Source organism: Hyla sarda, chromosome 2 (genome assembly GCF_029499605.1).
Source record: "Hyla sarda isolate aHylSar1 chromosome 2, aHylSar1.hap1, whole genome shotgun sequence".
NCBI lineage: Eukaryota > Metazoa > Chordata > Amphibia > Anura > Hylidae > Hyla > Hyla sarda.
In genome coordinates this window covers 113,382,978-113,406,599 of record NC_079190.1, presented here as the reverse complement: position 1 = coordinate 113,406,599, position 23,622 = coordinate 113,382,978, and the positions used below count along the sequence as shown (strand labels likewise).

The 23,622-nt window shown below is 46.7% G+C and overlaps 1 protein-coding gene across 4 annotated transcripts in view; it reads left to right on the top strand.

Annotated features, from left to right (window-relative positions):
• The window catches only part of LOC130355310 (sterol O-acyltransferase 2-like), a 153,320-nt gene that overhangs the window by 80,254 nt on the left and 49,444 nt on the right, over positions 1-23,622 (top strand). For all 4 annotated transcript variants that reach the window (XM_056555312.1, XM_056555313.1, XM_056555315.1 and 1 more), the window contains one exon: positions 18,760-18,889. In XM_056555312.1, the coding sequence (XP_056411287.1) occupies positions 18,760-18,889 (130 nt within the window). The remainder of the gene's footprint in view (positions 1-18,759; positions 18,890-23,622) is intronic.

Sequence of the window (23,622 nt, the reverse complement as noted above, 5' to 3'; positions counted from 1 at the left end):
ACCATACGTTTCCGCACGGAGCCCCTTCTTATGAGCATCGGATCTCATCATGAGAGGATTGAACTTTTGGTCCTCCCCAATTGCACCTGGGAAATTCTCCTTGGACTTCCCTGGCTTCAACTTCATTCCCCTACCCTGGATTGGTCCACTGGGGAGATCAAGAGTTGGGGGTCCTCTTGTTCCAAGAACTGTCTAAAACCGGTTCCCAGTAACCCTTGCCGTAACTCTGTGGTTCCTCCAGTAACCGGTCTCCCTAAGGCCTATATGGACTTCGCGGATGTTTTCTGCAAAAAACAAGCTGAGACTCTACCTCCTCACAGGCCTTACGATTGCCCTATCGACCTCCTCCCGGGCACTACTCCACCCCGGGGCAGAATTTATCCTCTCTCTGCCCCAGAGACTCTTGCCATGTCCGAATACGTCCAGGAGAATCTAAAAAAGGGCTTTATCCGTAAATCCTCCTCTCCTGCCGGAGCCGGATTTTTCTTTGTGTCCAAAAAAGATGGCTCCCTACGTCCTTGCATTGACTACCGCGGTCTTAATAAAATCACGGTTAAGAACCGCTACCCCTTACCCCTCATCTCTGAACTCTTTGATCGCCTCCAAGGTGCCCACATCTTCACTAAATTGGACTTAAGAGGCGCCTATAACCTCATCCGCATCAGAGAGGGGGACGAGTGGAAAACGGCATTTAACACCAGAGATGGACACTTTGAGTATCTGGTCATGCCCTTTGGACTGTGCAACGCCCCTGCCGTCTTCCAAGACTTTGTCAATGAAATTTTTCGTGATCTGTTATACTCCTGTGTTGTTGTATATCTGGACGATATCCTAATTTTTTCTGCCAATCTAGAAGAACACCGCCAGCATGTCCGTATGGTTCTTCAGAGACTTCGTGACAACCAACTCTATGCCAAAATTGAGAAATGTCTGTTTGAATGCCAATCTCTTCCTTTTCTAGGATATTTGGTCTCTGGCCAGGGACTACAGATGGATCCAGACAAACTCTCTGCCGTCTTAGATTGGCCACGCCCCTCCGGACTCCGTGCTATCCAACGCTTTTTGGGGTTCGCCAATTATTACAGGCAATTTATTCCACATTTTTCTACCATTGTGGCTCCTATCGTGGCTTTAACCAAAAAAAATGCTGATCCCAAGTCCTGGCCTCCTCAAGCAGAAGACGCCTTTAAACGACTCAAGTCTGCCTTTTCTTCGGCTCCCGTCCTCTCCAGACCTGACCCTTCCAAACCCTTCCTATTGGAGGTTGATGCCTCCTCAGTGGGAGCTGGAGCTGTTCTTCTACAAAAAAATTCTTCCGGGCATGCTGTCACTTGTGGTTTTTTCTCTAGGACCTTCTCTCCAGCGGAGAGGAACTACTCCATCGGGGATCGAGAGCTTCTAGCCATTAAATTAGCACTTGAGGAATGGAGGCATCTGCTGGAGGGATCAAGTTCTCCTGTTATTATCTACACCGACCACAAGAACCTCTCCTACCTCCAGTCTGCCCAACGGCTGAATCCTCGCCAGGCCCGGTGGTCTCTGTTCTTTGCCCGATTTAATTTTGAGATTCACTTTCGTCCTGCCGATAAGAACATTAGGGCCGATGCTCTCTCTCGTTCCTCGGATGCCTCAGAAGTTGAACTCTCTCCGCAACACATCATTCCACCTGACTGCCTGATCTCCACTTCTCCTGACTCCATCAGGCAGACTCCTCCAGGAAAGACCTTTGTTTCTCCTCGCCAACGCCTCGGAATCCTCAAATGGGGTCACTCCTCCCATCTCGCAGGTCATGCGGGTATCAAGAAATCTGTGCAACTCATCTCCCGCTTCTATTGGTGGCCGACTCTGGAGACGGATGTTGTGGACTTTGTGCGAGCCTGCACTATCTGTGCCCGGGATAAGACTCCTCGCCAGAAGCCCGCTGGTTTTCTTCATCCTCTGCCTGTCCCCGAACAGCCTTGGTCTCTGATTGGTATGGATTTTATTACTGATTTACCCCCTTCCCGTGGCAACACTGTTATTTGGGTGGTCGTTGATCGATTCTCCAAAATGGCACATTTCATCCCTCTTCCTGGTCTTCCTTCTGCGCCTCAGTTGGCTAAACAATTTTTTGTACACATTTTTCGTCTTCACGGGTTGCCTACGCAGATTGTCTCGGATAGAGGCGTCCAATTCGTGTCTAAATTCTGGAGGGCTCTCTGTAAACAACTCAAGATTAAATTAAATTTTTCTTCTGCATATCATCCCCAGTCCAATGGACAAGTAGAAAGGATTAACCAGATCTTGGGTGATTATTTGCGACATTTTGTTTCCTCCCGCCAGGATGACTGGGCAGATCTCCTCCCATGGGCCGAATTCTCGTATAACTTCAGGGTCTCTGAGTCTTCCTCCAAATCCCCATTTTTCGTGGTGTACGGCCGTCACCCTCTTCCCCCCCTCCCTACTCCCTTGCCCTCTGGTCTGCCCGCTGTGGATGAAATTTCTCGTGACCTTTCCATCATATGGAGAGAGACCCAAAATTCTCTCTTACAGGCTTCATCACGCATGAAGAAGTTCGCGGATAAGAAAAGAAGAGCTCCCCCCGTTTTTTCCCCTGGAGACAAGGTATGGCTCTCCGCTAAATATGTCCGCTTCCGTGTCCCTAGCTACAAGTTGGGACCACGCTATCTTGGTCCTTTCAAAATTTTGTGTCAAATTAATCCTGTCTCTTATAAACTTCTTCTTCCTCCCTCTCTTCGTATCCCTAATGCCTTTCACGTCTCTCTTCTCAAACCACTCATCCTCAACCGTTTTTCTCCCAAATCTGTTCCTCCCACTCCTGTTTCCGGCTCCTCGGACATCTTCTCGGTCAAAGAAATTTTAGCTGCCAAAAAGGTCAGAGGGAAAAATTTTTTTTTAGTGGACTGGGAGGGTTGTGGTCCTGAAGAGAGATCCTGGGAACCTGAGGACAACATCCTAGACAAAAGTCTGCTCCTCAGGTTCTCAGGCTCTAAGAAGAGGGGGAGACCCAAGGGGGGGGTACTGTTACGCCGAGCGCTCCGGGTCCCCGCTCCTCCCCGGAGCGCTCGCTTCACTCTCCCCGCGGCAGCGCTCCGGTCACGTCCTCTGACCCGGGGCGCTGCGATTCCGCTGCCAGCCGGGATGCGATTCGCGATGCGGGTAGCGCCCGCTCGCGATGCGCACCCCGGCTCCCCTACCTGACTCGCTCTCCGTCTGTTCTGTCCCGGCGCGCGCGGCCCCGCTCCCTAGGGCGCGCGCGCGCCGGGTCTCTGCGATTTAAAGGGCCACTGCGCCGCTGATTGGCGCAGTGGTTCCAATTAGTGTGTTCACCTGTGCACTTCCCTATATCACCTCACTTCCCCTGCACTCCCTTGCCGGATCTTGTTGCCTTAGTGCCAGTGAAAGCGTTCCTTGTGTGTTCCTTGCCTGTGTTTCCAGACCTTCTGCCGTTGCCCCTGACTACGATCCTTGCTGCCTGCCCCGACCTTCTGCTACGTCCGACCTTGCTTTTGCCTACTCCCTTGTACCGCGCCTATCTTCAGCAGCCAGAGAGGTGAGCCGTTGCTAGTGGATACGACCTGGTCACTACCGCCGCAGCAAGACCATCCCGCTTTGCGGCGGGCTCTGGTGAAAACCAGTAGTGGCTTAGAACCGGTCCACTAGCACGGTCCACGCCAATCCCTCTCTGGCACAGAGGATCCACTACCTGCCAGCCGGCATCGTGACAGTCATGAGGTCATGGAAGGCAAATAATGTATTTATCAGCTTTGCTATACCTTTAGTCCAGGCTTCTGTTTTGTGCCTTTTTAAAGGTTAAAGGGCACTATTACACAAGGTGATTACTATTACACAAAGTGCCAAGGTGGATATTGCCTTGTGAAATAGGGTCAACAATAAGCCAATGAATAGGCAAACACTTGGTCTTCTGCTGATTGTATAATTTTAACTTGGTAAAAAATCTTTGCTGGACACACATTAGTTAAGTCTTGCAGTAGGCCCTAATGGAGTGCCAATGTACAAGATCAACAATAGTTTACTGCAAGAGTCAGGTTTTTCTCAATGACAAGGACACTTTTACCTTTTTGCAATTAATATTGACTTGTGTCACGATGCCGGCTGGCAGGAGGTGGATCCTCTGTGCCAGAGAGGGATTGGCGTGGACCGTGCTAGTGGACCGGTTCTAAGTCACTACTGGTTTTCACCAGAGCCCGCCGCAAAGCGGGATGGTCTTGCTGCGGCGGTAGTGACCAGGTCATATCCACTAGCAACGGCTCAACCTCTCTGACTGCTGAAGATAGGCGCGGTACAAGGGAGTAGACAGAAGCAAGGTCGGACGTAGCAGAAGGTCGGGGCAGGCAGCAAGGATCGTAATCAGGGGCAACGGCAGGAGGTCTGGAACACAGGCTAGGAACACACAAGGAAACGCTTTCACTGGCACAATGGCAACAAGATCCGGCGAGGGAGTGCAGGGGAAGTGAGGTATAAATAGGGAGTGCACAGGTGAACACACTAATTAGAACCACTGCGCCAATCAGCGGCGCAGTGGCCCTTTAAATCGCAGAGACCTGGCGCGCGCGCGCCCTAGGGAGCGGGGCCGCGCGCGCCGGGACAGGACCGACGGAGAGCGAGTCAGGTACGGGAGCCGGGGTGCGCATCGCAAGCGGGCGCCACCCGCATCGCGAATCGCATCCCGGCTGGAGGCGGTATCGCAGCGCACCGGGTCAGTGGATCTGACCGGAGCGCTGCAGTAGCGAGAGTGTAGCGAGCGCTCCGGGGAGGAGCGGGGACCCGGAGCGCTCGGCGTAACAGTACCCCCCCCTTGGGTCTCCCCCTCTTCTTAGAGCCTGAGAACCTGAGGAGCAGACTTTTGTCTAGGATATTGTCCTCAGGTTCCCAGGATCTCTCTTCAGGACCACAACCCTCCCAATCGACCAAAAAAAAAGTTTTCCCTCTGACCTTCTTGGAGGCCAGTATCTCCTTTACGGAGAAGATGTCCGAGGAGCCGGAAACAGGAGTGGGAGAAACAAGTTTGGGAGAGAAACGGTTGATGATGAGTGGTTTAAGAAGAGAAACGTGAAAGGCATTAGGAATACGAAGAGAAGGAGGAAGAAGAAGTTTGTAAGAGACAGGATTAATCTGGCACAAAATTTTGAAAGGACCAAGATAGCGTGGTCCCAATTTGTAGTTAGGGACACGGAAGCGGACATATTTAGCGGAGAGCCATACCTTGTCTCCAGGAGAAAAAATGGGGGGAGCTCTTCTTTTCTTATCAGCAAACTTCTTCATGCGTGATGAAGCCTGTAAGAGAGAATTTTGGGTCTCTTTCCATATGGTGGAAAGATCACGAGATATTTCATCCACAGCGGGCAAACCAGAGGGCAAGGGAGTAGGGAGGGGGGGAAGAGGGTGACGGCCGTACACCACGAAAAATGGGGATTTGGAGGAAGATTCAGAGACTCTGAAGTTATACGAGAATTCGGCCCATGGTAGAAGATCTGCCCAGTCATCCTGGCGGGAGGAAACAAAATGCCGTAAATAATCACCCAGGACCTGGTTAATTCTTTCTACTTGCCCATTGGATTGAGGATGATATGCAGAAGAAAAGTTTAATTTAATCTTGAGTTGTTTACAGAGAGCCCTCCAGAATTTTGACACGAATTGGACGCCTCTATCCGAGACGATCTGCGTCGGCAACCCGTGAAGACGAAAAATGTGTACAAAAAATTGTTTTGCCAACTGAGGCGCTGAAGGAAGACCAGGAAGAGGGATGAAATGTGCAATCTTGGAGAATCGATCAACGACCACCCAAACAACAGTGTTGCCACGGGATGGGGGTAAGTCTGTAATAAAGTCCATACCAATCAGAGACCAAGGCTGTTCGGGGACAGGCAGAGGATGAAGAAGACCAGCGGGCTTCTGGCGAGGAGTCTTATCCCGGGCACAGACAGTGCAGGCTTGCACAAAATCCACAACATCCGTCTCCAGAGTCGGCCACCAATAGAAACGAGAGATGAGTTGCACGGATTTCTTGATGCCCGCATGACCTGCGAGATGGGAGGAGTGACCCCATTTGAGGATTCCGAGGCGTTGGCGTGGAGAGACGAAGGTCTTCCCTGGAGGAGTTTGCCTGATGGAGGCTGGAGAAGTGGAGATCAGGCAGTCAGGAGGAATGATGTGTTGCGGAGAGAGCTCTACTTCCGAGGCATCCGAGGAACGAGAGAGAGCATCGGCCCTAATGTTCTTATCGGCAGGCCGAAAGTGAATTTCAAAATTAAATCGGGCAAAGAACAGAGACCACCTGGCCTGGCGAGGATTCAGCCGTTGGGCAGACTGGAGATAGGAGAGGTTCTTGTGATCGGTGTAAATAATAACTGGAAATCTTGATCCCTCCAGCAGATGCCTCCATTCCTCAAGTGCTAATTTAATGGCTAGAAGCTCTCGATCCCCGATGGAGTAGTTCCTCTCCGCCGGAGAGAAGGTCCTAGAAAAAAAACCACAAGTAACAGCATGCCCGGAAGAATTTTTTTGTAGAAGGACCGCTCCAGCTCCTACTGAGGAGGCATCAACCTCCAATAGGAAGGGTTTAGATGGGTCAGGTCTGGAGAGCACGGGAGCCGAAGAAAAGGCAGACTTGAGCTGTTTAAACTCGTCTTCCGCTTGAGGAGGCCATGACTTAGGATTGGCATTCTTTTTGGTTAAAGCCACGATAGGAGCCACAATGGTGGAAAAATGTGGAATAAATTGTCTGTAATAATTGGCGAACCCCAAAAAACGTTGGATAGCACGGAGTCCGGAGGGGCGTGGCCAATCTAAGACGGCAGAGAGTTTGTCTGGATCCATTTGTAGTCCCTGGCCAGAGACCAAGTATCCTAGGAAAGGAAGAGATTGACATTCAAACAGACATTTCTCCATTTTGGCAAAAAGTTGATTGTCACGAAGTCTCTGAAGAACCATGCGGACATGCTGGCGGTGTTCTTCTAGGTTGGCAGAAAAAATCAGGATATCGTCCAGATATACAACAACACAGGAATATAAGAGATCACGAAAAATTTCATTAACAAAGTCTTGGAAGACGGCAGGGGCGTTGCACAGGCCAAAGGGCATGACCAGATACTCAAAGTGTCCATCTCTAGTGTTAAATGCCGTTTTCCATTCATCCCCCTCTCTGATGCGGATGAGATTATAAGCACCTCTTAAGTCCAGTTTGGTAAAGATGTGGGCACCTTGGAGGCGATCAAAGAGTTCAGAGATGAGAGGTAGGGGGTAGCGGTTCTTTACCGTGATTTTATTAAGACCGCGGTAGTCAATGCAAGGACGTAGGGAGCCATCTTTTTTGGACACAAAGAAAAATCCGGCTCCGGCAGGAGAGGAGGATTTGCGGATAAAGCCCTTTTTTAAATTTTCCTGGATGTACTCAGACATAGCAAGAGTCTCTGGGGCAGAGAGAGGATAAATTCTGCCCCGGGGTGGAGTAGTGCCCGGGAGGAGGTCAATAGGACAGTCATAAGGCCTGTGAGGAGGTAGAGTCTCAGCTTGTTTTTTGCAAAAAACATCCGCAAAGTCCATATAGGCCTTAGGGAGACCGGTTACAGGGGAAACCACAGGGTCACGGCAAGGAGTACTGGGAACCGGTTTAAGGCAGTCCTTGAAACAAGAGGGGCCCCAACTCTTGATCTCCCCAGTGGACCAATCCAGGGTTGGGGAATGGTGTTGAAGCCAGGGTAGTCCAAGGAGAATTTCGGAAGTGCAATTGGGGAGGACCAAAAACTCAATTTTCTCGTGATGAGGTCCGATGCACATTAGGAGGGGCTCCGTGCGGAAACGTATGGTACAGTCCAATCTTTCATTGTTAACACAATTGATGTAGAGGGGTCTGGCGAGACTGGTCACCGGGATGTTGAACCTGTTGATGAGAGAGGCCAAAATAAAATTTCCTGCAGATCCGGAATCCAAGAAGGCCATAGTAGAGAAGGAGAAGGTAGAGGCAGATATCCGCACAGGCACAGTAAGACGTGAAGAAGCAGAGTTGACATCAAGGACTGTCTCACCTTTGTGCGGAGTCAGCGTACGTCTTTCCAGACGGGGAGGACGGATAGGACAATCCTTCAGGAAGTGTTCGGTACCGGCACAGTACAGGCAGAGATTCTCCATGCGGCGTCGTGTCCTCTCTTGAGGTGTCAGGCGAGACCGGTCGACCTGCATAGCCTCCACGGCGGGAGGCACAGGAACGGATTGCAGGGGACCAGAGGAGAGAGGAGCCGGGAAGAAAAAACGCCTCGTGCGAACAAAGTCCATATCCTGGCAGAGCTCCTGACGCCTTTCGGAAAAACGCATGTCAATGCGAGTGGCTAGATGAATGAGTTCATGTAGGTTAGCAGGGATTTCTCGTGCGGCCAGAACATCTTTAATGTTGCTGGATAGGCCTTTTTTAAAGGTCGCGCAGAGGGCCTCATTATTCCAGGATAGTTCTGAAGCAAGAGTACGGAATTGTACGGCGTACTCGCCAACGGAAGAATTACCCTGGACCAGGTTCAACAGGGCAGTCTCAGCAGAAGAGGCTCGGGCAGGTTCCTCAAAGACACTTCGAATTTCCGAGAAGAAGGAGTGTACAGAGGCAGTGACGGGGTCATTGCGGTCCCAGAGCGGTGTGGCCCATGACAGAGCTTTTCCAGACAGAAGGCTGACTACGAAAGCCACCTTAGACCTTTCAGTAGGAAACTGGTCCGACATCATCTCCAAGTGCAGGGAACATTGAGAAAGAAAGCCACGGCAAAATTTAGAGTCCCCATCAAATTTATCCGGCAAGGATAGTCGTAGGCCTGAAGCGGCCACTCGCTGCGGAGGAGGTGCAGGAGCTGGCGGAGGAGATGATTGCTGAAGCTGTGGTAGTAGCTGCTGTAGCATCACGGTCAGTTGAGACAGCTGGTGGCCTTGTTGCGCTATCTGTTGTGACTGCTGGGCGACCACCGTGGTGAGGTCGGCGACAACTGGCAGAGGAACTTCAGCGGGATCCATGGCCGGATCTACTGTCACGATGCCGGCTGGCAGGAGGTGGATCCTCTGTGCCAGAGAGGGATTGGCGTGGACCGTGCTAGTGGACAGGTTCTAAGTCACTACTGGTTTTCACCAGAGCCCGCCGCAAAGCGGGATGGTCTTGCTGCGGCGGTAGTGACCAGGTCGTATCCACTAGCAACGGCTCAACCTCTCTGACTGCTGAAGATAGGCGCGGTACAAGGGAGTAGACAGAAGCAAGGTCGGACGAAGCAGAAGGTCGGGGCAGGCAGCAAGGATCGTAGTCAGGGGCAACGGCAGGAGGTCTGGAACACAGGCTAGGAACACACAAGGAAACGCTTTCACTGGCACAATGGCAACAAGATCCGGCGAGGGAGTGCAGGGGAAGTGAGGTATAAATAGGGAGTGCACAGGTGAACACACTAATTAGAACCACTGCGCCAATCAGCGGTGCAGTGGCCCTTTAAATCGCAGAGACCCGGCGCGCGCGCGCCCTAGGGAGCGGGGCCGCGCGCGCCGGGACAGGACCGACGGAGAGCGAGTCAGGTACGGGAGCCGGGGTGCGCATCGCGAGCGGGCGCCACCCGCATCGCGAATCGCATCCCGGCTGGAGGCGGTATCGCAGCGCACCGGGTCAGTGGATCTGACCGGAGCGCTGCAGTAGCGAGAGTGTAGCGAGCACTCCGGGGAGGAGCGGGGACCCGGAGCGCTCGGCGTAACAACTTGTTTGCAAACTACCAAAAATAAAGCTGACGTCTTAAATGCGAACTCCAGCCAAAATGAACTTATCAAACCACTGGGGCCCCGGTGATCTCTGGAATGGGACCCAGACTGTAAGTGAGGCGCCCGCGTGGTCTAATGGTAGAAAGCATGCGCTCCATTCATTTGTATGAGAGTGCCAGGTCTCTTATGGAGAGGCGGGTCACGTTATGGAGATCGTGGGGGGTCCTAGTGGTCAGACCCCCAGTGAACAGCTACTTATCCCCTATCCTGTGGATAAGTTAGTTTTGGCTGCAATTCTTCCTTTATATATTTGTGAATTTAATTTCAAGATCTGTGCTTGCTGACAGTAGAAGCATTTATTTTTATATCCAGAGGCTTAACCTCTTAAGGACACAGGGCGTACCTGTACGCCCTGAGCCCAGTCCCAATATTTAACCCTTTAAGGACTGAGCCCTTTTTCACCTTAAGGACTGAGCCCTTTTTTGCAATTCTGACCACTGTCACTTTAAGCATTAATAACTCTGGGATGCTTTTACCGTTTATTCAGATTCCGAGATTGTTTTTTCGTGACATATTCTACTTTAACAAACCGGTAAATTTTTGTCGTTACTTGCATCCTTTCTTGGTGAAAAATCAAAAAATGTCATGAAAATTTTGAAAATGTAGCATTTTTCTAACTTTGAAACTCTCTGCTTGTAAGGAAAATTGATATTCCAAATACATTTTATATTGATTCACAAATACAATATGTCTACTTTATGTTGGCATCCTAAAATTGACCTATTTTTACTCTTTGAAGACATTAGAGGGCTTCAAAGTATAGCAGCAATTTTCAAAATTTTCAGGAAAATTTCAAAATCTGAAGGGACAGATGTTACAGAACTACAACTCCCAGCATGCCTGGGCAGTCTAGGCATGCTGAGAGTTGTAGTTTTTCAACATCTGGAGGGCTACTGTTTGGGCACCACTGTATAGTGGTCTCCAAATTGTGACCCTCCAGATGTTGCAAAACTACAACTCCCAGCATGCCCAGACAGAACGAGTCTGGTAAGCGGACCGGGATGCGAATCACGAACGTTAAGAATTTTTAACGTATATTTTCCTGCATGTAGGTACGACAAAATCGAACCTATAAAAGTAAGGTATCATTTTAACTGTATGGACCTACAGAATTAAGATAAGGTGTAATTTTAACCGAAAAATGCACTGCGTAGAAACGTAAGCCCCCAAATTTACAAAATGATATTTTTTCTTCAATTTTGTCACACAATTATTTTTTTTTCCTGTTTCACCGTGGATTTTTTGGTAAAATGACTAATTTCACTGCAAAGTGGAATTGGTGGCGCAAAAAATAAGCCATCATATGGAATTTTATGTGAAAAATTTAAAGCGTTATGATTTTTAGAAGGTGATGAGGAAAAACTTAAAATGCAAAAACGGAAAAACGCTGAGTCCTTAAGGGGTTAAAGGCATTGCCCCACCAATAACATTAATTAGTAGTCGTATTTAGTGTTGAGCGGCATAGGCCATATTCGAATTCGCGAATATTCGCGAATATATGGACGAATATTCGTCATATATTCGCGAATATTCGCATATTCGTTATATTCCCCGTTTTATTTTCGCATATGCGAACATTCGCGTATGCGAAAACTATCATATGTGCATATTGGCATACTCAAAATTAGCATTCGCGAAAAATTCGCATATGCGAAAAGTAGCATATGCTAATCTTCGCATATGCGAATTTTCGTACGCCAGTCTCACACAGTAGTATTACAGCCTTCTTTACACCACACAAGCTGGAAGCAGAGAGGGGTGATCACTGTGATGTGTACTGTGAAAAAAAACAAAAAAAAAAAACGAATATTCGTAATTACGAATATATAGCGCTATATTCGCGAAATTCACGAATTCGCGAATATGCGATATTCGCGAATAATATTCGAATTGCGAATATTCGTGAGCAACACTAGTCGTATTATCCATGAATGGAGCCATAGTGTACACATGTGACCATCGCTCTGTTCAGACAGAGGACTCAGGACCCCTTTTCTCTTCGCTGGGGCATATTACAACAGAGAGCTCTGATATACTGTAATGAACAACATGTCAGAGATTTTTTTTACATGATCAGGTTTTCAGATATACAATAAATAATCATCGGAAACAAGTTGTAAGCTTTAAAGTCGTACAGCATGGACATGGAAAGCAGATCCAATGAATTTCCACTTTTGCTATGTTGAAAGAGTTAAAAGACCTCCTAGAGGAGGAAATTGGAGACAGGCATTGTTGAACAGGGAAATGCACTGAATCTTTATGTTAAATGAAGCCAGTCCGTTCTGCTTGAATTCAAGAACGGACTGCATTCTGCATTATTGCTCATTGGAGGTTTGACTTCTCTGGTGTAGTGTATTTGTTTTTTTTTTTTATATATAAATTATTTAAATATACATATGTTTTTTGTATCTAAATGTATGGGTAGTGATTTCATGTATGAAGGGCAGGGTTTTGTGTGTATATATATATATATATATAGAAAAATCAAATAAACAGTGGCACACCAGGTGTCAGCAAAAATAAAATGTGATTTATTCCAGAGACGTGTAGGCAACGTTTCAGCTGGCTCACCCAGCCATTTTCAAGCAACAAATGACTCACAGTGATACATATATATAGGGTATACAATCATTAGTGTCCAATAAATTAATTTAGTGTATAAACAAAGGTAAAAAGTACATGAATCATAATAAATATATTCATAAAACAGTGTTTAGGATGCACATACATATAGAGTACATGGTCTGGAACACCGATCACGCTCAAATATGGATCCGCATAGACAGTATAAAAGTGTATATTATAATTATATAGTGGTTGTGCACAGGTGAATATTAAAATCATCATCAACTGGGCGGGGAGATGAGTCCACTCACCAAGAAGTGTACAACAGTGGCCACGAGGACGCCATTGCCAAGGGAGACAGCACACGCCAGCAAGGAGGAACCGGAAACAACGACTCCAATGGAGTATCATGTGATCCTGCGTGTCACGCGCGGTGGCGCATGCGCAGGGCCAAGAACATAGACACCGTCAACCATCTTGGTTATGGGCACACCCACACACATACTCGTAGGGAGCACAGCAATCTTCGGTGCGCGATCCAGCGCAAGGTGTGGCCAGGTGGAGGGCGGAGCCCCGTCCCCATCTAGCGAACCTGTACCTCCTATTCTCCAAAGCATCAGTATCCCTGATGAGCTGGGTTTCGGGGGCGCTATTTGGCACCATATGAAGAAGTGCAGCCTTTTTTCTTCTGTGTTCTTCGGGTGGCTTTCATATGCGTTGATGGTTGGGTGATGAGATGTAAATGCGGTTCTTGCTGTAGAGGCGTGTGCTGTTGTTAAATAAAGTGTATAGATATTTGTGAGTGTATCCCATCTCCAGTGTCCAGTGATCTGAAATAAAATGGAAAAAAGAATAAATAAAAACAAAATATGTAGTCAAAAATACAGAGGGGTAGCAAGCAGAAGTTGGTCCAATACGGTTATACATTATAAATTTCCTGTGTTACATGAAAATCTACATTAAGGCCAGAGGGTTTTAAAGTATTAAGTTCATAAATCCATTTTAGTTCCTTACGTTTGAGTATAGCCACTCTATTCCCGCCCCACTTAGGTACCGGTACATGATCTATAAGCATAAATTTAAGATCTTTCTCACTATGTCCTAATTCTACAAAGTGGCTTGGGACTGGTAAATCAGTTCTCTTTTTGCGGATAGAATAACGATGTTGATTCAATCTAGTCTTAGCATCTAATGTAGTCTCACCTACATATATAAGATTACAGGGACATTGCAGAATATATATTACATGGTTAGAGTTACAGGTGAGATAATAACGATTATTGTACTTTTTACCAGTTCGTGGGTGTGTGAACTCTTTTCCCTTCATCATGTATGTACAATTCACACAAGTACAGCATGGGTAAGAGCCCTTACTTGCTACTGTCAAGTATCGTTGTTTGGGTTTATTGAGGGAGACATCAGACTTGACTAGTTTATCTTTCAAATTGGTCGCTCTGCGATAAGATAGAAGTGGAGGGTTAGTCATTTCTGGTATATGTGGCAATCCAGTGCGCAAGATCTGCCAGTGTTTCCTCACAATACATGCAATTTTCTGGGACACGTCAGAATAGGTAGTTACAAAGGCAATTCTATTTTCTTGTTTCTTATTTGTATTAGTCTGTAGTAGTTTATGTCTGTCTAGATTTCGTACTTTATTTTTACAAGTGGTTAATAAAGATCGTGGATAACCTCTATCTCTAAAGTTAGTACACATGCGATCTAATGCATCATCAATGTTGTCCTCATTACTCACAATTCTTTTAACTCGCATCATCTGACTCGTCGGGAGTGATCGTAACATACTACGTGAGTGTTGACTATCGTAGCGTAATATAGAGTTCACATCTGTCGGTTTAGTGTAAATATCCGTGATGAGCGTCTTATTATTAACACTAATGGTAGTATCCAAGAATTGTACCTGAGTCGTGGAGAGAGTCAGAGTGAATTCTATGCTAGTAACCAAGGAATTCAAAAATTTGTGGAATGAATGTAATTGGTCAACTGTGCCAGTCCAAATCAGTAAAATGTCATCTATGTATCTCCACCACTTCAGCACATGGCTGAAGTGGGGAGATACATAGATCATGGTTTCTTCCATATGGGCCACGAACATGTTGGCGTAAGTGGGCGCCACGTTCGTGCCCATAGCGGTGCCATTTACTTGGATGTAAAATGCGTCGTTAAATACAAAATAGTTTTTAGTCAACACTGTTTCAAGTAGTTCCAAAATTAGGGAACATTGGTCAGGACCCAGGTCATCCCGGATGAAAGAACCTACAGCCTGCATACCCCCATCATGCGGGATGGAGGTATACAGGCTCACAATGTCAAAGGATGCCAATATAGTGCCTTCAGGAATGATAAGTGTGTCTATTTTTGTCAATAAATCCCCAGTGTCTCGAATGTAAGATTTGGCAGTATACACATATGGTCTGAGTATTTCTTACCCTGGAGTGCTGCTTTCCTGCTCTATCTATATATATATATATATATATATATATATATATATATATATATATATATATTTTTATTTTTTTTTATTTTTTTTTATATATATTTTTTTCTCTCCAACAAGGCAAATCAGATTATGATTAATGGTTCTTAAGATCAGAATTGCTAATCATGTCCATGCTGTATGATTTTAAAGATACCAATAAAAGTTGAACATTTTTGATCTAAATCAAGTGTGCTGGATTCAGTTTGTTTCCTGTTTCGTTTGAAGACCGCGATTCTGAGCACCTTGAGGTTATGAGAGTTAAGAGTTATGACTCTTAGAAGGTGAGGAAGAAAAAACAAAAACGCAAAAAATGAAAATTTCCTGTGTTCTTAAAGAGTACTTGTCGTTAACAACAACTTTTTATATAATGCATATTTGTATATTTTTGGGTGAAAAAATGCTGTCCCTGACAGGGAGTGAGGGTGGGACAAGAAAGGCTCTGTGCAGGCTCCTGGCTTGTCAATCATCCTGCTGTGTGAGCCGGGAGCATGTCACAGAGCCTTACTGCACAGAGCCCTGCTTGTCCTCAGTGTACATAGCCCTGCTTGTCCTCACTGCACATAGCCCTGCTTGTCCTCAGTGTACAGAGCCCTGCTTGTCCTCAGTGCACAGAGCCCTGCTTGTCCTCAGTGTACAGATCCCTGCTTGTTCTCTGTTCACAGGACCCTGTTTATCCTCAGTGTACAGAGCCCTGCTTGTCCTCAGTGTACAGAGCCCTACTTGTCCTCAGTGTACAGAGCCCTGCTTGTCCTCACTGCACAGATCCCTGCTTGTCCTCAGTGCACAGCGCCCTGCTTGTCCTCAGAGCACAGAGCCCTGCTTGTTCTCAGTTTACAGAGCCCTGCTTGTTCTCAGTTTACAGAGCCCTGCTTGTCCTCACTGCACAGATCCCTGCTTGTCCTCAGTGCACAGAGCCCTGCTTGTCCTCAGAGCACAGAGCCCTGCTTGTTCTCAGTTTACAGAGCCCTGCTTGTTCTCAGTTTACAGAGCCCTGCTTGTCCTCAGTGTGCAGAACCCTGCTTGTCCTCAGTGCACAGAGCCCTGCTTGTCTTCAGTGTACAGAGCCCTGCATGTCCTCATTGTACAGAGCCCTACTTGTCCTCAGTGTACAGAGCCCTGCTTGTCCTCAGTGTACAGAGCCCTGCTTGTCCTCGGTGCACAGAACCCTGCTTGTCCACCCACACTTCCTGGGTTCTCAACATGGGGTACGCGAACCCCTAGGGGTACACCAGGGGCTGTCAGGAGGTACGCGAAAGCGCTGTCAAATACCGGCCATGCATTAGTCAGTATTTAACAGCGCATAGCGGAGAACGGCGAGCTGCGGCCGCGGCTACTGTGAGTGAGCTTTGTGGTTTCCGGGGAGACGTGTGACCTCCCCTGACGTTGTGCGGATTTGCCGCACAGCACAGGAGGACGTCACACGTCAGTGCACGCTGCATCCAAGGACAGGCCACAGGGAACCGCAGGATGCCAGGTAAAGGATAAAAACAAAAAGTTAAAAACAAATGTATGGCACGGAGGGGGACTGTGTGGCACTGAGGGGGACTGTATGGGACAGAGGGGGGATGTATGGGATGGAGGGGGGATGAATGGGACAGAGCACAAGGCATTAAGATGGAGGGGGAGAGGGATAATGGCATAGGGGGAATGGGGAGTAATAAAGCACAAGGCATTAAAATGTAATGCCTTGTGCTTTATTTCTCCCCATCCCCCCTCCGCCATTATCCCTCTCCCCTTCCATCTTAATCCCCTTGCGCCATTCCCCTTTCCTATGATCCCTTTTGCCATATCGGATAATAATGGCACAAGGGGATTAAGATAGAGGGGGGAAAATGGCAAAAGGGGATCAGAGGGAGGGGGGAATAATGACACAAGGGGATTAAGATGGAGGGAGGGATAATCAACCCCTCCCCCTCCATATTAATCCCCTTGTGCCATTATTATCTGATATGGCAAAAGGGGATCAGAGGAGGGGGGAATAAAGGTGCAAGGGGATTAATATGGAGGGGGAAGGGTTGATTATCCCCCCCCCTCCATCTTAATCTCCTTGTGTTATTATTCCCCCTCCCTCTGATCCCCTTGTGTTATTATTCCCCCACCATCTTAATCCCCTTGTGCTATCATTCCCCCTCCATCTTTATCCCCTTTTGTTATTATTCCTCCTCCATCTTAATCCCCTTGTGTTATTATTCCTCCTCCATCTTAATCCCCTTGTGCTTTTATTCCCCCTTTATATTTATCCCCTTGTGCCATTATTCTCCCCTCCATCTTTATCCCCTTGTGTTATTATTCCTCCTCCATCTTTATCCCCTTGTGTTATTATTCCTCCTCCATCTTTATCCCCTTGTGTTATTATTCCTCCTCCATCTTTATCCCCTTGTGCCATTATCCCCTCTCCATATTTATCCCCTTGTCCCATTATTCCCTCCTCCATCTTAATCCCCTTGTACAATTATTCCCCCCTCCATCTTAATCCCCTTGTACCATTATTCCCCCCTCCTTCTGATCCCCTTTTGCCATATTGGATAATAATGGCACAAGGGGATAAAGATGGGGGGGGGGGGGAATAATAGCACAAGGGGATTAAGATGGAGGGGGAACAATGGTACAAGAGGATTAAGATGGAGGAGGGAATAATGGGACAAGGGGATTAAGATGGAGGGGGGAATAATAGCACAAGGGGATAAAGATGGAGGGGGAATAATGGGACAAGGGGATAAAGATGGAGGGGGGAATAATAACACAAGGGGATTAAGATGGAGGGGGGATGCATTAGTATAAAGGTAAGAACGCGCCTTTTGTCCGCAGGTACCCCTCGCGCGAGGGGGTACCCGCGGACATACTTTCAGCCTTTGGGGGTACAGTTGCCAAAAAGGTTATGAATCACTGCTATATTTGGACTCCTCATATAGACATACAGGCAATAGCTGCAGTGATCGGTACACTTTAAGGCCAAATTGGGCTGTGTCCTTCAGGAGTTAACCTGGAGAGAACCTGTCATCATGAAAAATCAGTTTATTACACCAACATCATGTTATAGAGCAAGAAGAGCTGAGCAAATTCATATATAGTTTTGTAGAAAAAGATTGAATATGAATTGTAAATTATTGACTGAAATCATTACTCTTTCTATACTTAGGAAGCTAGTGTCACTTGATTGACAGCCTTCCCTTTATAAGCACACATACAGAGGCATTTGTCAGTCACTGACCACTGACTAGGACCGCTTACTGGACTCCTGAAGACAGAATAGGCAGAGATTAAAATCAATAAAATACAAGTAAGGCTGCATTCACATCACGTTTCTTACATGCGGGGACCGGATCCGGCTGGGAGATGAGAAAACCGAGCCCTATCGTATCCCAGTCGACCGGAGTTAGATAGTGACTCCGGTCTGCTCATTTGTGCCCTGGATCCAGTTTTGTGACCGGACTAAAAACAGTGGTATACTACAGTTTTAAGTCCGGTCACAAAACCAGATATGGGGCAAAAATGAGCCGACCGGAGTCACTATCAAACTCCAGTCAGCTCATTCAAATGAATGAGATGGGGGCCTGATTTGGCTGGGATACGGGAGCCCCAGATTTTCCCATCTCACAGCCTGATCCGTCCCCATATTTAAGAAACGTGATGTGAATGCAGCCTTATACTAAATGTTATTCTGTGAATATACCATAATGTCCTTTTAATTAATTAATAATGTTAATACTCCTTTTCAACTAGAAAACCCTTTTGAGCTTTTTTTTTTTCCCCCGCCAGACTCTACAGACTCTCAGTATTTTTATTATTCTGTTTTCCTGAACATTCAGGAATATCAAATGGTCAATATATTATGGTATAGATAAAATGATGTGTGGTGTGAAATATAACCTATTCTATAATTTGCTTCTCAATATCCATAGTTCCTGGGCTGTGTGTTTCTTCTGTACTATATCGGGGATACCCTGTGCTTCCCAGTATTTAAAAACATGAACAAGCAGCCACTCAGTATAAAGACTTTGGTCCTTTCCATCTTACATGCTACTCTGCCTGGTAAGTCAATAAAATACACACCTTCTTTATAGTTAATGGTATAAGTTTCAAGGATAAAGATTTAATTAATGAATCCTGTAAAGTGGGGACTCTCCCTAAATCCATGTTAGAAGCTCACATTTTATTAATCCCAAAGAAGAATAAAAATTTGTTATTGGTTGAGTCATGTAGACCAATATCATTGTTGAACTCAGATGCGAAGATCTTCGCAAAGATCTTGGCGGGGAGACTTAGTTGGGTCATTGGAAATGTGGTTAATGAGGATCAAATTGGGTTAATTCCGCAGAGAAGTTTATTTACTAACATTCAAAGGACATATCAGAATATCCAAAGGGGTGAGGGTAGGCTCCGCTCTGTCCTGTCTCTTGATACCACTAAGGCGTTTGACAGGGTGGAGTGGAGCTTCCTGTGGGAAGTACTGAGGATGGTTGGGATTGGGGAAAAATTCATAGATTGGATTAAGTTATTATACTTACATCCATCCGCTAGAATCATATGGGGTAAATGTTTATCCAGAGGGTTTGTTCTAGGCAGAGGGACTCGTCAGAGGTGCCCTCTGTCACCCCTCCTTTTCGCCTTGTATATAGAGCCACTAGCGGGCCTGATTCGATTACTCTCTACGGTAGAGGGGTTTAGGTTATATGGTGAGGAACATAGACTCTCTTTATATGCTGATGATCTCCTTCTCTTTATACAGGAACCGAGAGTGGCTCTTCCAGAAATTATAGCACTTTTCTCCAAGTTTGGGAAATATGCAGGTCTGGAGATAAATTGGTCGAAATCATATATTATGCCTATCGGGTTCAGTTGAGTATGAGAGAGGGAGAAGTACCATTTAGTATAGTGAAGGAGGAACAGTGTTTGGAGTACTTGGGAGTCAAGATTACAGTTAAACCACAAAGATTTGTGGAAGTTAATCTGAACCCCCTAGTAAAGAAAATGGAGAAAAGGATGCAGGTTCGGAGGAAACTCCCCCTCTCCATGGCTGATAGAATAGCCCTGATAAAAATGATAATTTTGCCCCAGGTTCTTTTTTTGTTAAATGCAACCCCAGTTTGGATCCCAGAATTTTGGTTCGATCAGTTCCATAGGAAATTAAATCGCTTCATCTGGGGGAGGAAAAGGCCGAGATTGAAATATGAGGTTCTGTGCGCAAAAGCAGGGGAGGGGGGCTGTGCGGCCCCAAACTTTAAACTGTATTATTTGGAGCGCATACCTAAGTTTATTTTGGATAAGGATAATAAATTGTGTTTAGAACACTGTAGATTGATTAACCCATGAGGTGGTTTTGGAATATTAGAGAGCTTAGAGGCAAAACAAATAGACACCTCCTTTTCATATGGTAGGATGGTTTTGAAGGGTTGGCTCTTACTTAAAAAAGTTATAGGAATAAAGGGCTGCACAGAGTTTACACCTCTATGGTATAATCATAATGTGGCAGAATTCATGAAGATGGAAGATGCCGGATAAGCCGGATTACCGTATAAGATACACCCAATTTATAGGTGCAAAATCAAAAAAAAATAAAGATTTTAAACCCAATAGTGGTCTTCAACCTGCGGACCTCCAGATGTTGCAAAACTACAACTCCCAGCATGCATGGACAGCCGTTGGCTGTCCAGGCATACTGGGAGTTGTAGTTTTGCAACATCTGGAGGTCCGCAGATTGAAGACCACTGCATAGGAGGTGATACTCACGTGTTCCCGCCGCTCCGCACCCGTTACCGCTGCCCTGGATGTTGCTCCATCGCTGTTGCCGTGTCCCCATCGCTCCGGAACGCCTCTGCTGCCGATAGGTCCCTGAGCCTCTATGAGCAAAACGAATATACTTGGTTTGCATACAACATGTGCGAACCCGGAAGCCCATGTGAAGCGAGAATCTCTGCAGGTGTGAACAATCTGCGTTCCTCCCGGTTCATGATAGCCCCTACTGTTGTTACCCCCTTTGAACTCCACATGCGTAGCCATGAGGAAGATCCCCCTTGTGGGAATTCCAGATGGCCAAGCAGGGGCATCCGTTTTGAAAGAAGAAAGGGAAGGCCATATTTCTTCCGAAGCTCCTTCCAAGACACAATAGTATCCCTGAGTAGTTTTGACCCTTTCACTTTGGCAGGCAGTTTGGCATATGTGGTGTGCAATAAAGCAGGCAGAGACCATGGTGTCACCAATGCTTCCTCAATTCTAAAGTTGGAATAGTAGGAAGAACCGTGTAACCAGTCCATCACATGCCGAAACATACACGCCAAATGATATCCTCTGATATTTGGGAAATTCACCCCTCCCTCCAATTTACCCAACATTAATTTCTGTAAGGCTATTCTGGGGCGTTTCCCCAGCCATATAAATTTGGTAAAGGCCGAGTTAAGCCGTCGGACATCGTCATGTCTAAGAAGCAAAGGAAGAGTCTGCAAAGGGTAAAGCAAGCGCGGGAAGCTTATCAATTTGACCAGAAGACAACGTCCCAGAAAGGAAAGTGGTAAATTTTCCCATCTTTTCAATTCTGTAAGGATTTTCTTGAAGAGGGGTAGATAATTTAGAGTATACAACGTATCCGGGGTGCGACCAATGCGTATCCCCAGGTACGTTATGGACGAATTCGCAACAGACACACCCCACCCGTTCATTGTGGTTATCCCCCTAAATTGTGTGGTGCCCAGGGGTAGTAGATTGCTCTTAGATGCATTAATCTTATATCCTGTGAATCCTTCCACCCTGTTCAGAAAGTTTAGAATTTTTGGCACTGCATTTGTCGGATCCCCAAGATAAAGAAGAGCATCATCAGCAGACATTGAAAGTTTAAGTTCCTGTGACCCTATTCTAATCCCCTGGTATAAGTCAGAGAAAATTAAATATCGAGACAGCGGTTCTATTGCCAGGTTAAACAGCAAGGGTGACAAAGGGCATCCCTGCCTCGTGCCCTTCGCTATGGGGATCGGTCGGGAGAGTATCCCGGGGGTGTAGACTCTGGCCTTCATATCACTATTCATTCCTCTGAGATAAGACGTAAAACTACCCGTGATACCGAATTTTCTCAGGACCAATACTAGCCAGTCCCACCTCACATTGTCAAAAGCCTTTTCGGCATAAAGAGACAGTAAGGCGGAAGGGGAATTGGTCCCAGGATAGTCCCTCACACTATCCATGGCCGCCAATACTTTTCTTATGTTGGTTACTGCTGATCTGGATTTTACAAAGCCTACCTGGTGGTCTCCTATGAGAGATGGTAAAAATCCCGCTAGTCTGTCGGCTAGGATTTTAGATAACAATTTAACATCCTGATCTATGAGGGAGACGGGCCTCTAAGAGCTCGGGTCAGTTGGATCCTTATCTGGCTTAGGTAAAACTTTAATATAAGCTAGTTTGGCCGTCTGGGACATTGATCCAGAGTGCAGCAGGTTGTTAAAATAATTGGTTAGCGTAGGGACTATTTGACCTGAAAACGGTTTATAATATTTACATGGGTAACCATCAGATCCCGGGGCTTTACCATTCGATAGGGTCCGTATACCCTCTGTCACCTCGTCCTCCGTCCTCCGTTAGGGAGGTCAAGCCTATCCAGAAAGCCCTCCCCCTCTGATGTGGTATTCGGGGTGGTCGAGTATAATGAGGTGTAGTAGGAACCCAGAATTTTATTTATCGAATGAGGGTCAGAGTAGGCGTGTCCCCCCTTGTCCTTCAAAGTCAATATGTGAGTAGGAGAAGCCCTTCCCTTCGCTAAGTTCGCAAGTAATCTACCCGATTTATTCCCATGTTTAAAGAATTCAACTTCAATTTGCGATCTATAGATACGTTCCCTCTGGTCCAACCACAGCTCGTATGAAGATCTAACTTCCTTCCACTTGAGTTTATGAGCTGGGGTCGGAGAGGTTACAAAAGTGGAGTACGCCTCAGATAATGCTGCGCTGGCCGCCGCATGGCCCTCCTGTGTTTTACGCTTCAATTTTTTACTATATGCCAGGATCTTGCCTCTAAGGACTACTTTTGCGGTCTCCCAGTAAAGTTTAGGGCTATCTTTGTGAGTGGCATTGTCGGCCTCAAACTCCAGCCACCACCCCCTCAGTAGATTCACAAAGGATTCATCCTTGGTTAAATAGGATGGAAAACGCCACAAATAGTCAGTGCCTCTGGGGGAAGATGGCAGGAGCTCCAGGGCGACTGGTGAATGATCTGAGATCACCATGTCAAGTATATCCACTGATTGTATTCTGGTGCGAGCGAGTGGGCTAATCAATATATAATCAATGCGTGACCATGAGCCATGAACATGTGAAAAATGGGTATATTCACGGCCATCTGGGTGCGTGTGTCTCCACGAATCTGGGGTGAGAAAGGGTGGCAGTACCTTATCACTTGATCTCGTAGGCAATTGGGAGGGTAGAGTACTTTTACGGTCTAGGAGTGGGTCCACGACCGAGTTCAGGTCGCCTCCCAGGATGGTGAAAGGTCCTGCCGAGTGCTGAACAGTATCTGCTAGGGACGCAAAAAATGAGTTATTGTCATTGTTTGGTGCATATATGTTATAGATACTATAAGAGTTCCCATTGTGCTCGAGGTGTACCAGAGATAGTCTACCCGCCTCATCAGCTTCATGAGAGAGAATCTTACACGCAAAAGATTTATGTATTAAGGTCAACACTCCAGCCCTACCGTCTACTGCGGACGAACCCAGGGCCCTTCCCACCCAAAGCTTCTGCATCCTCAAAAAGTCTGCTTCCACCAGGTGTGTCTCTTGT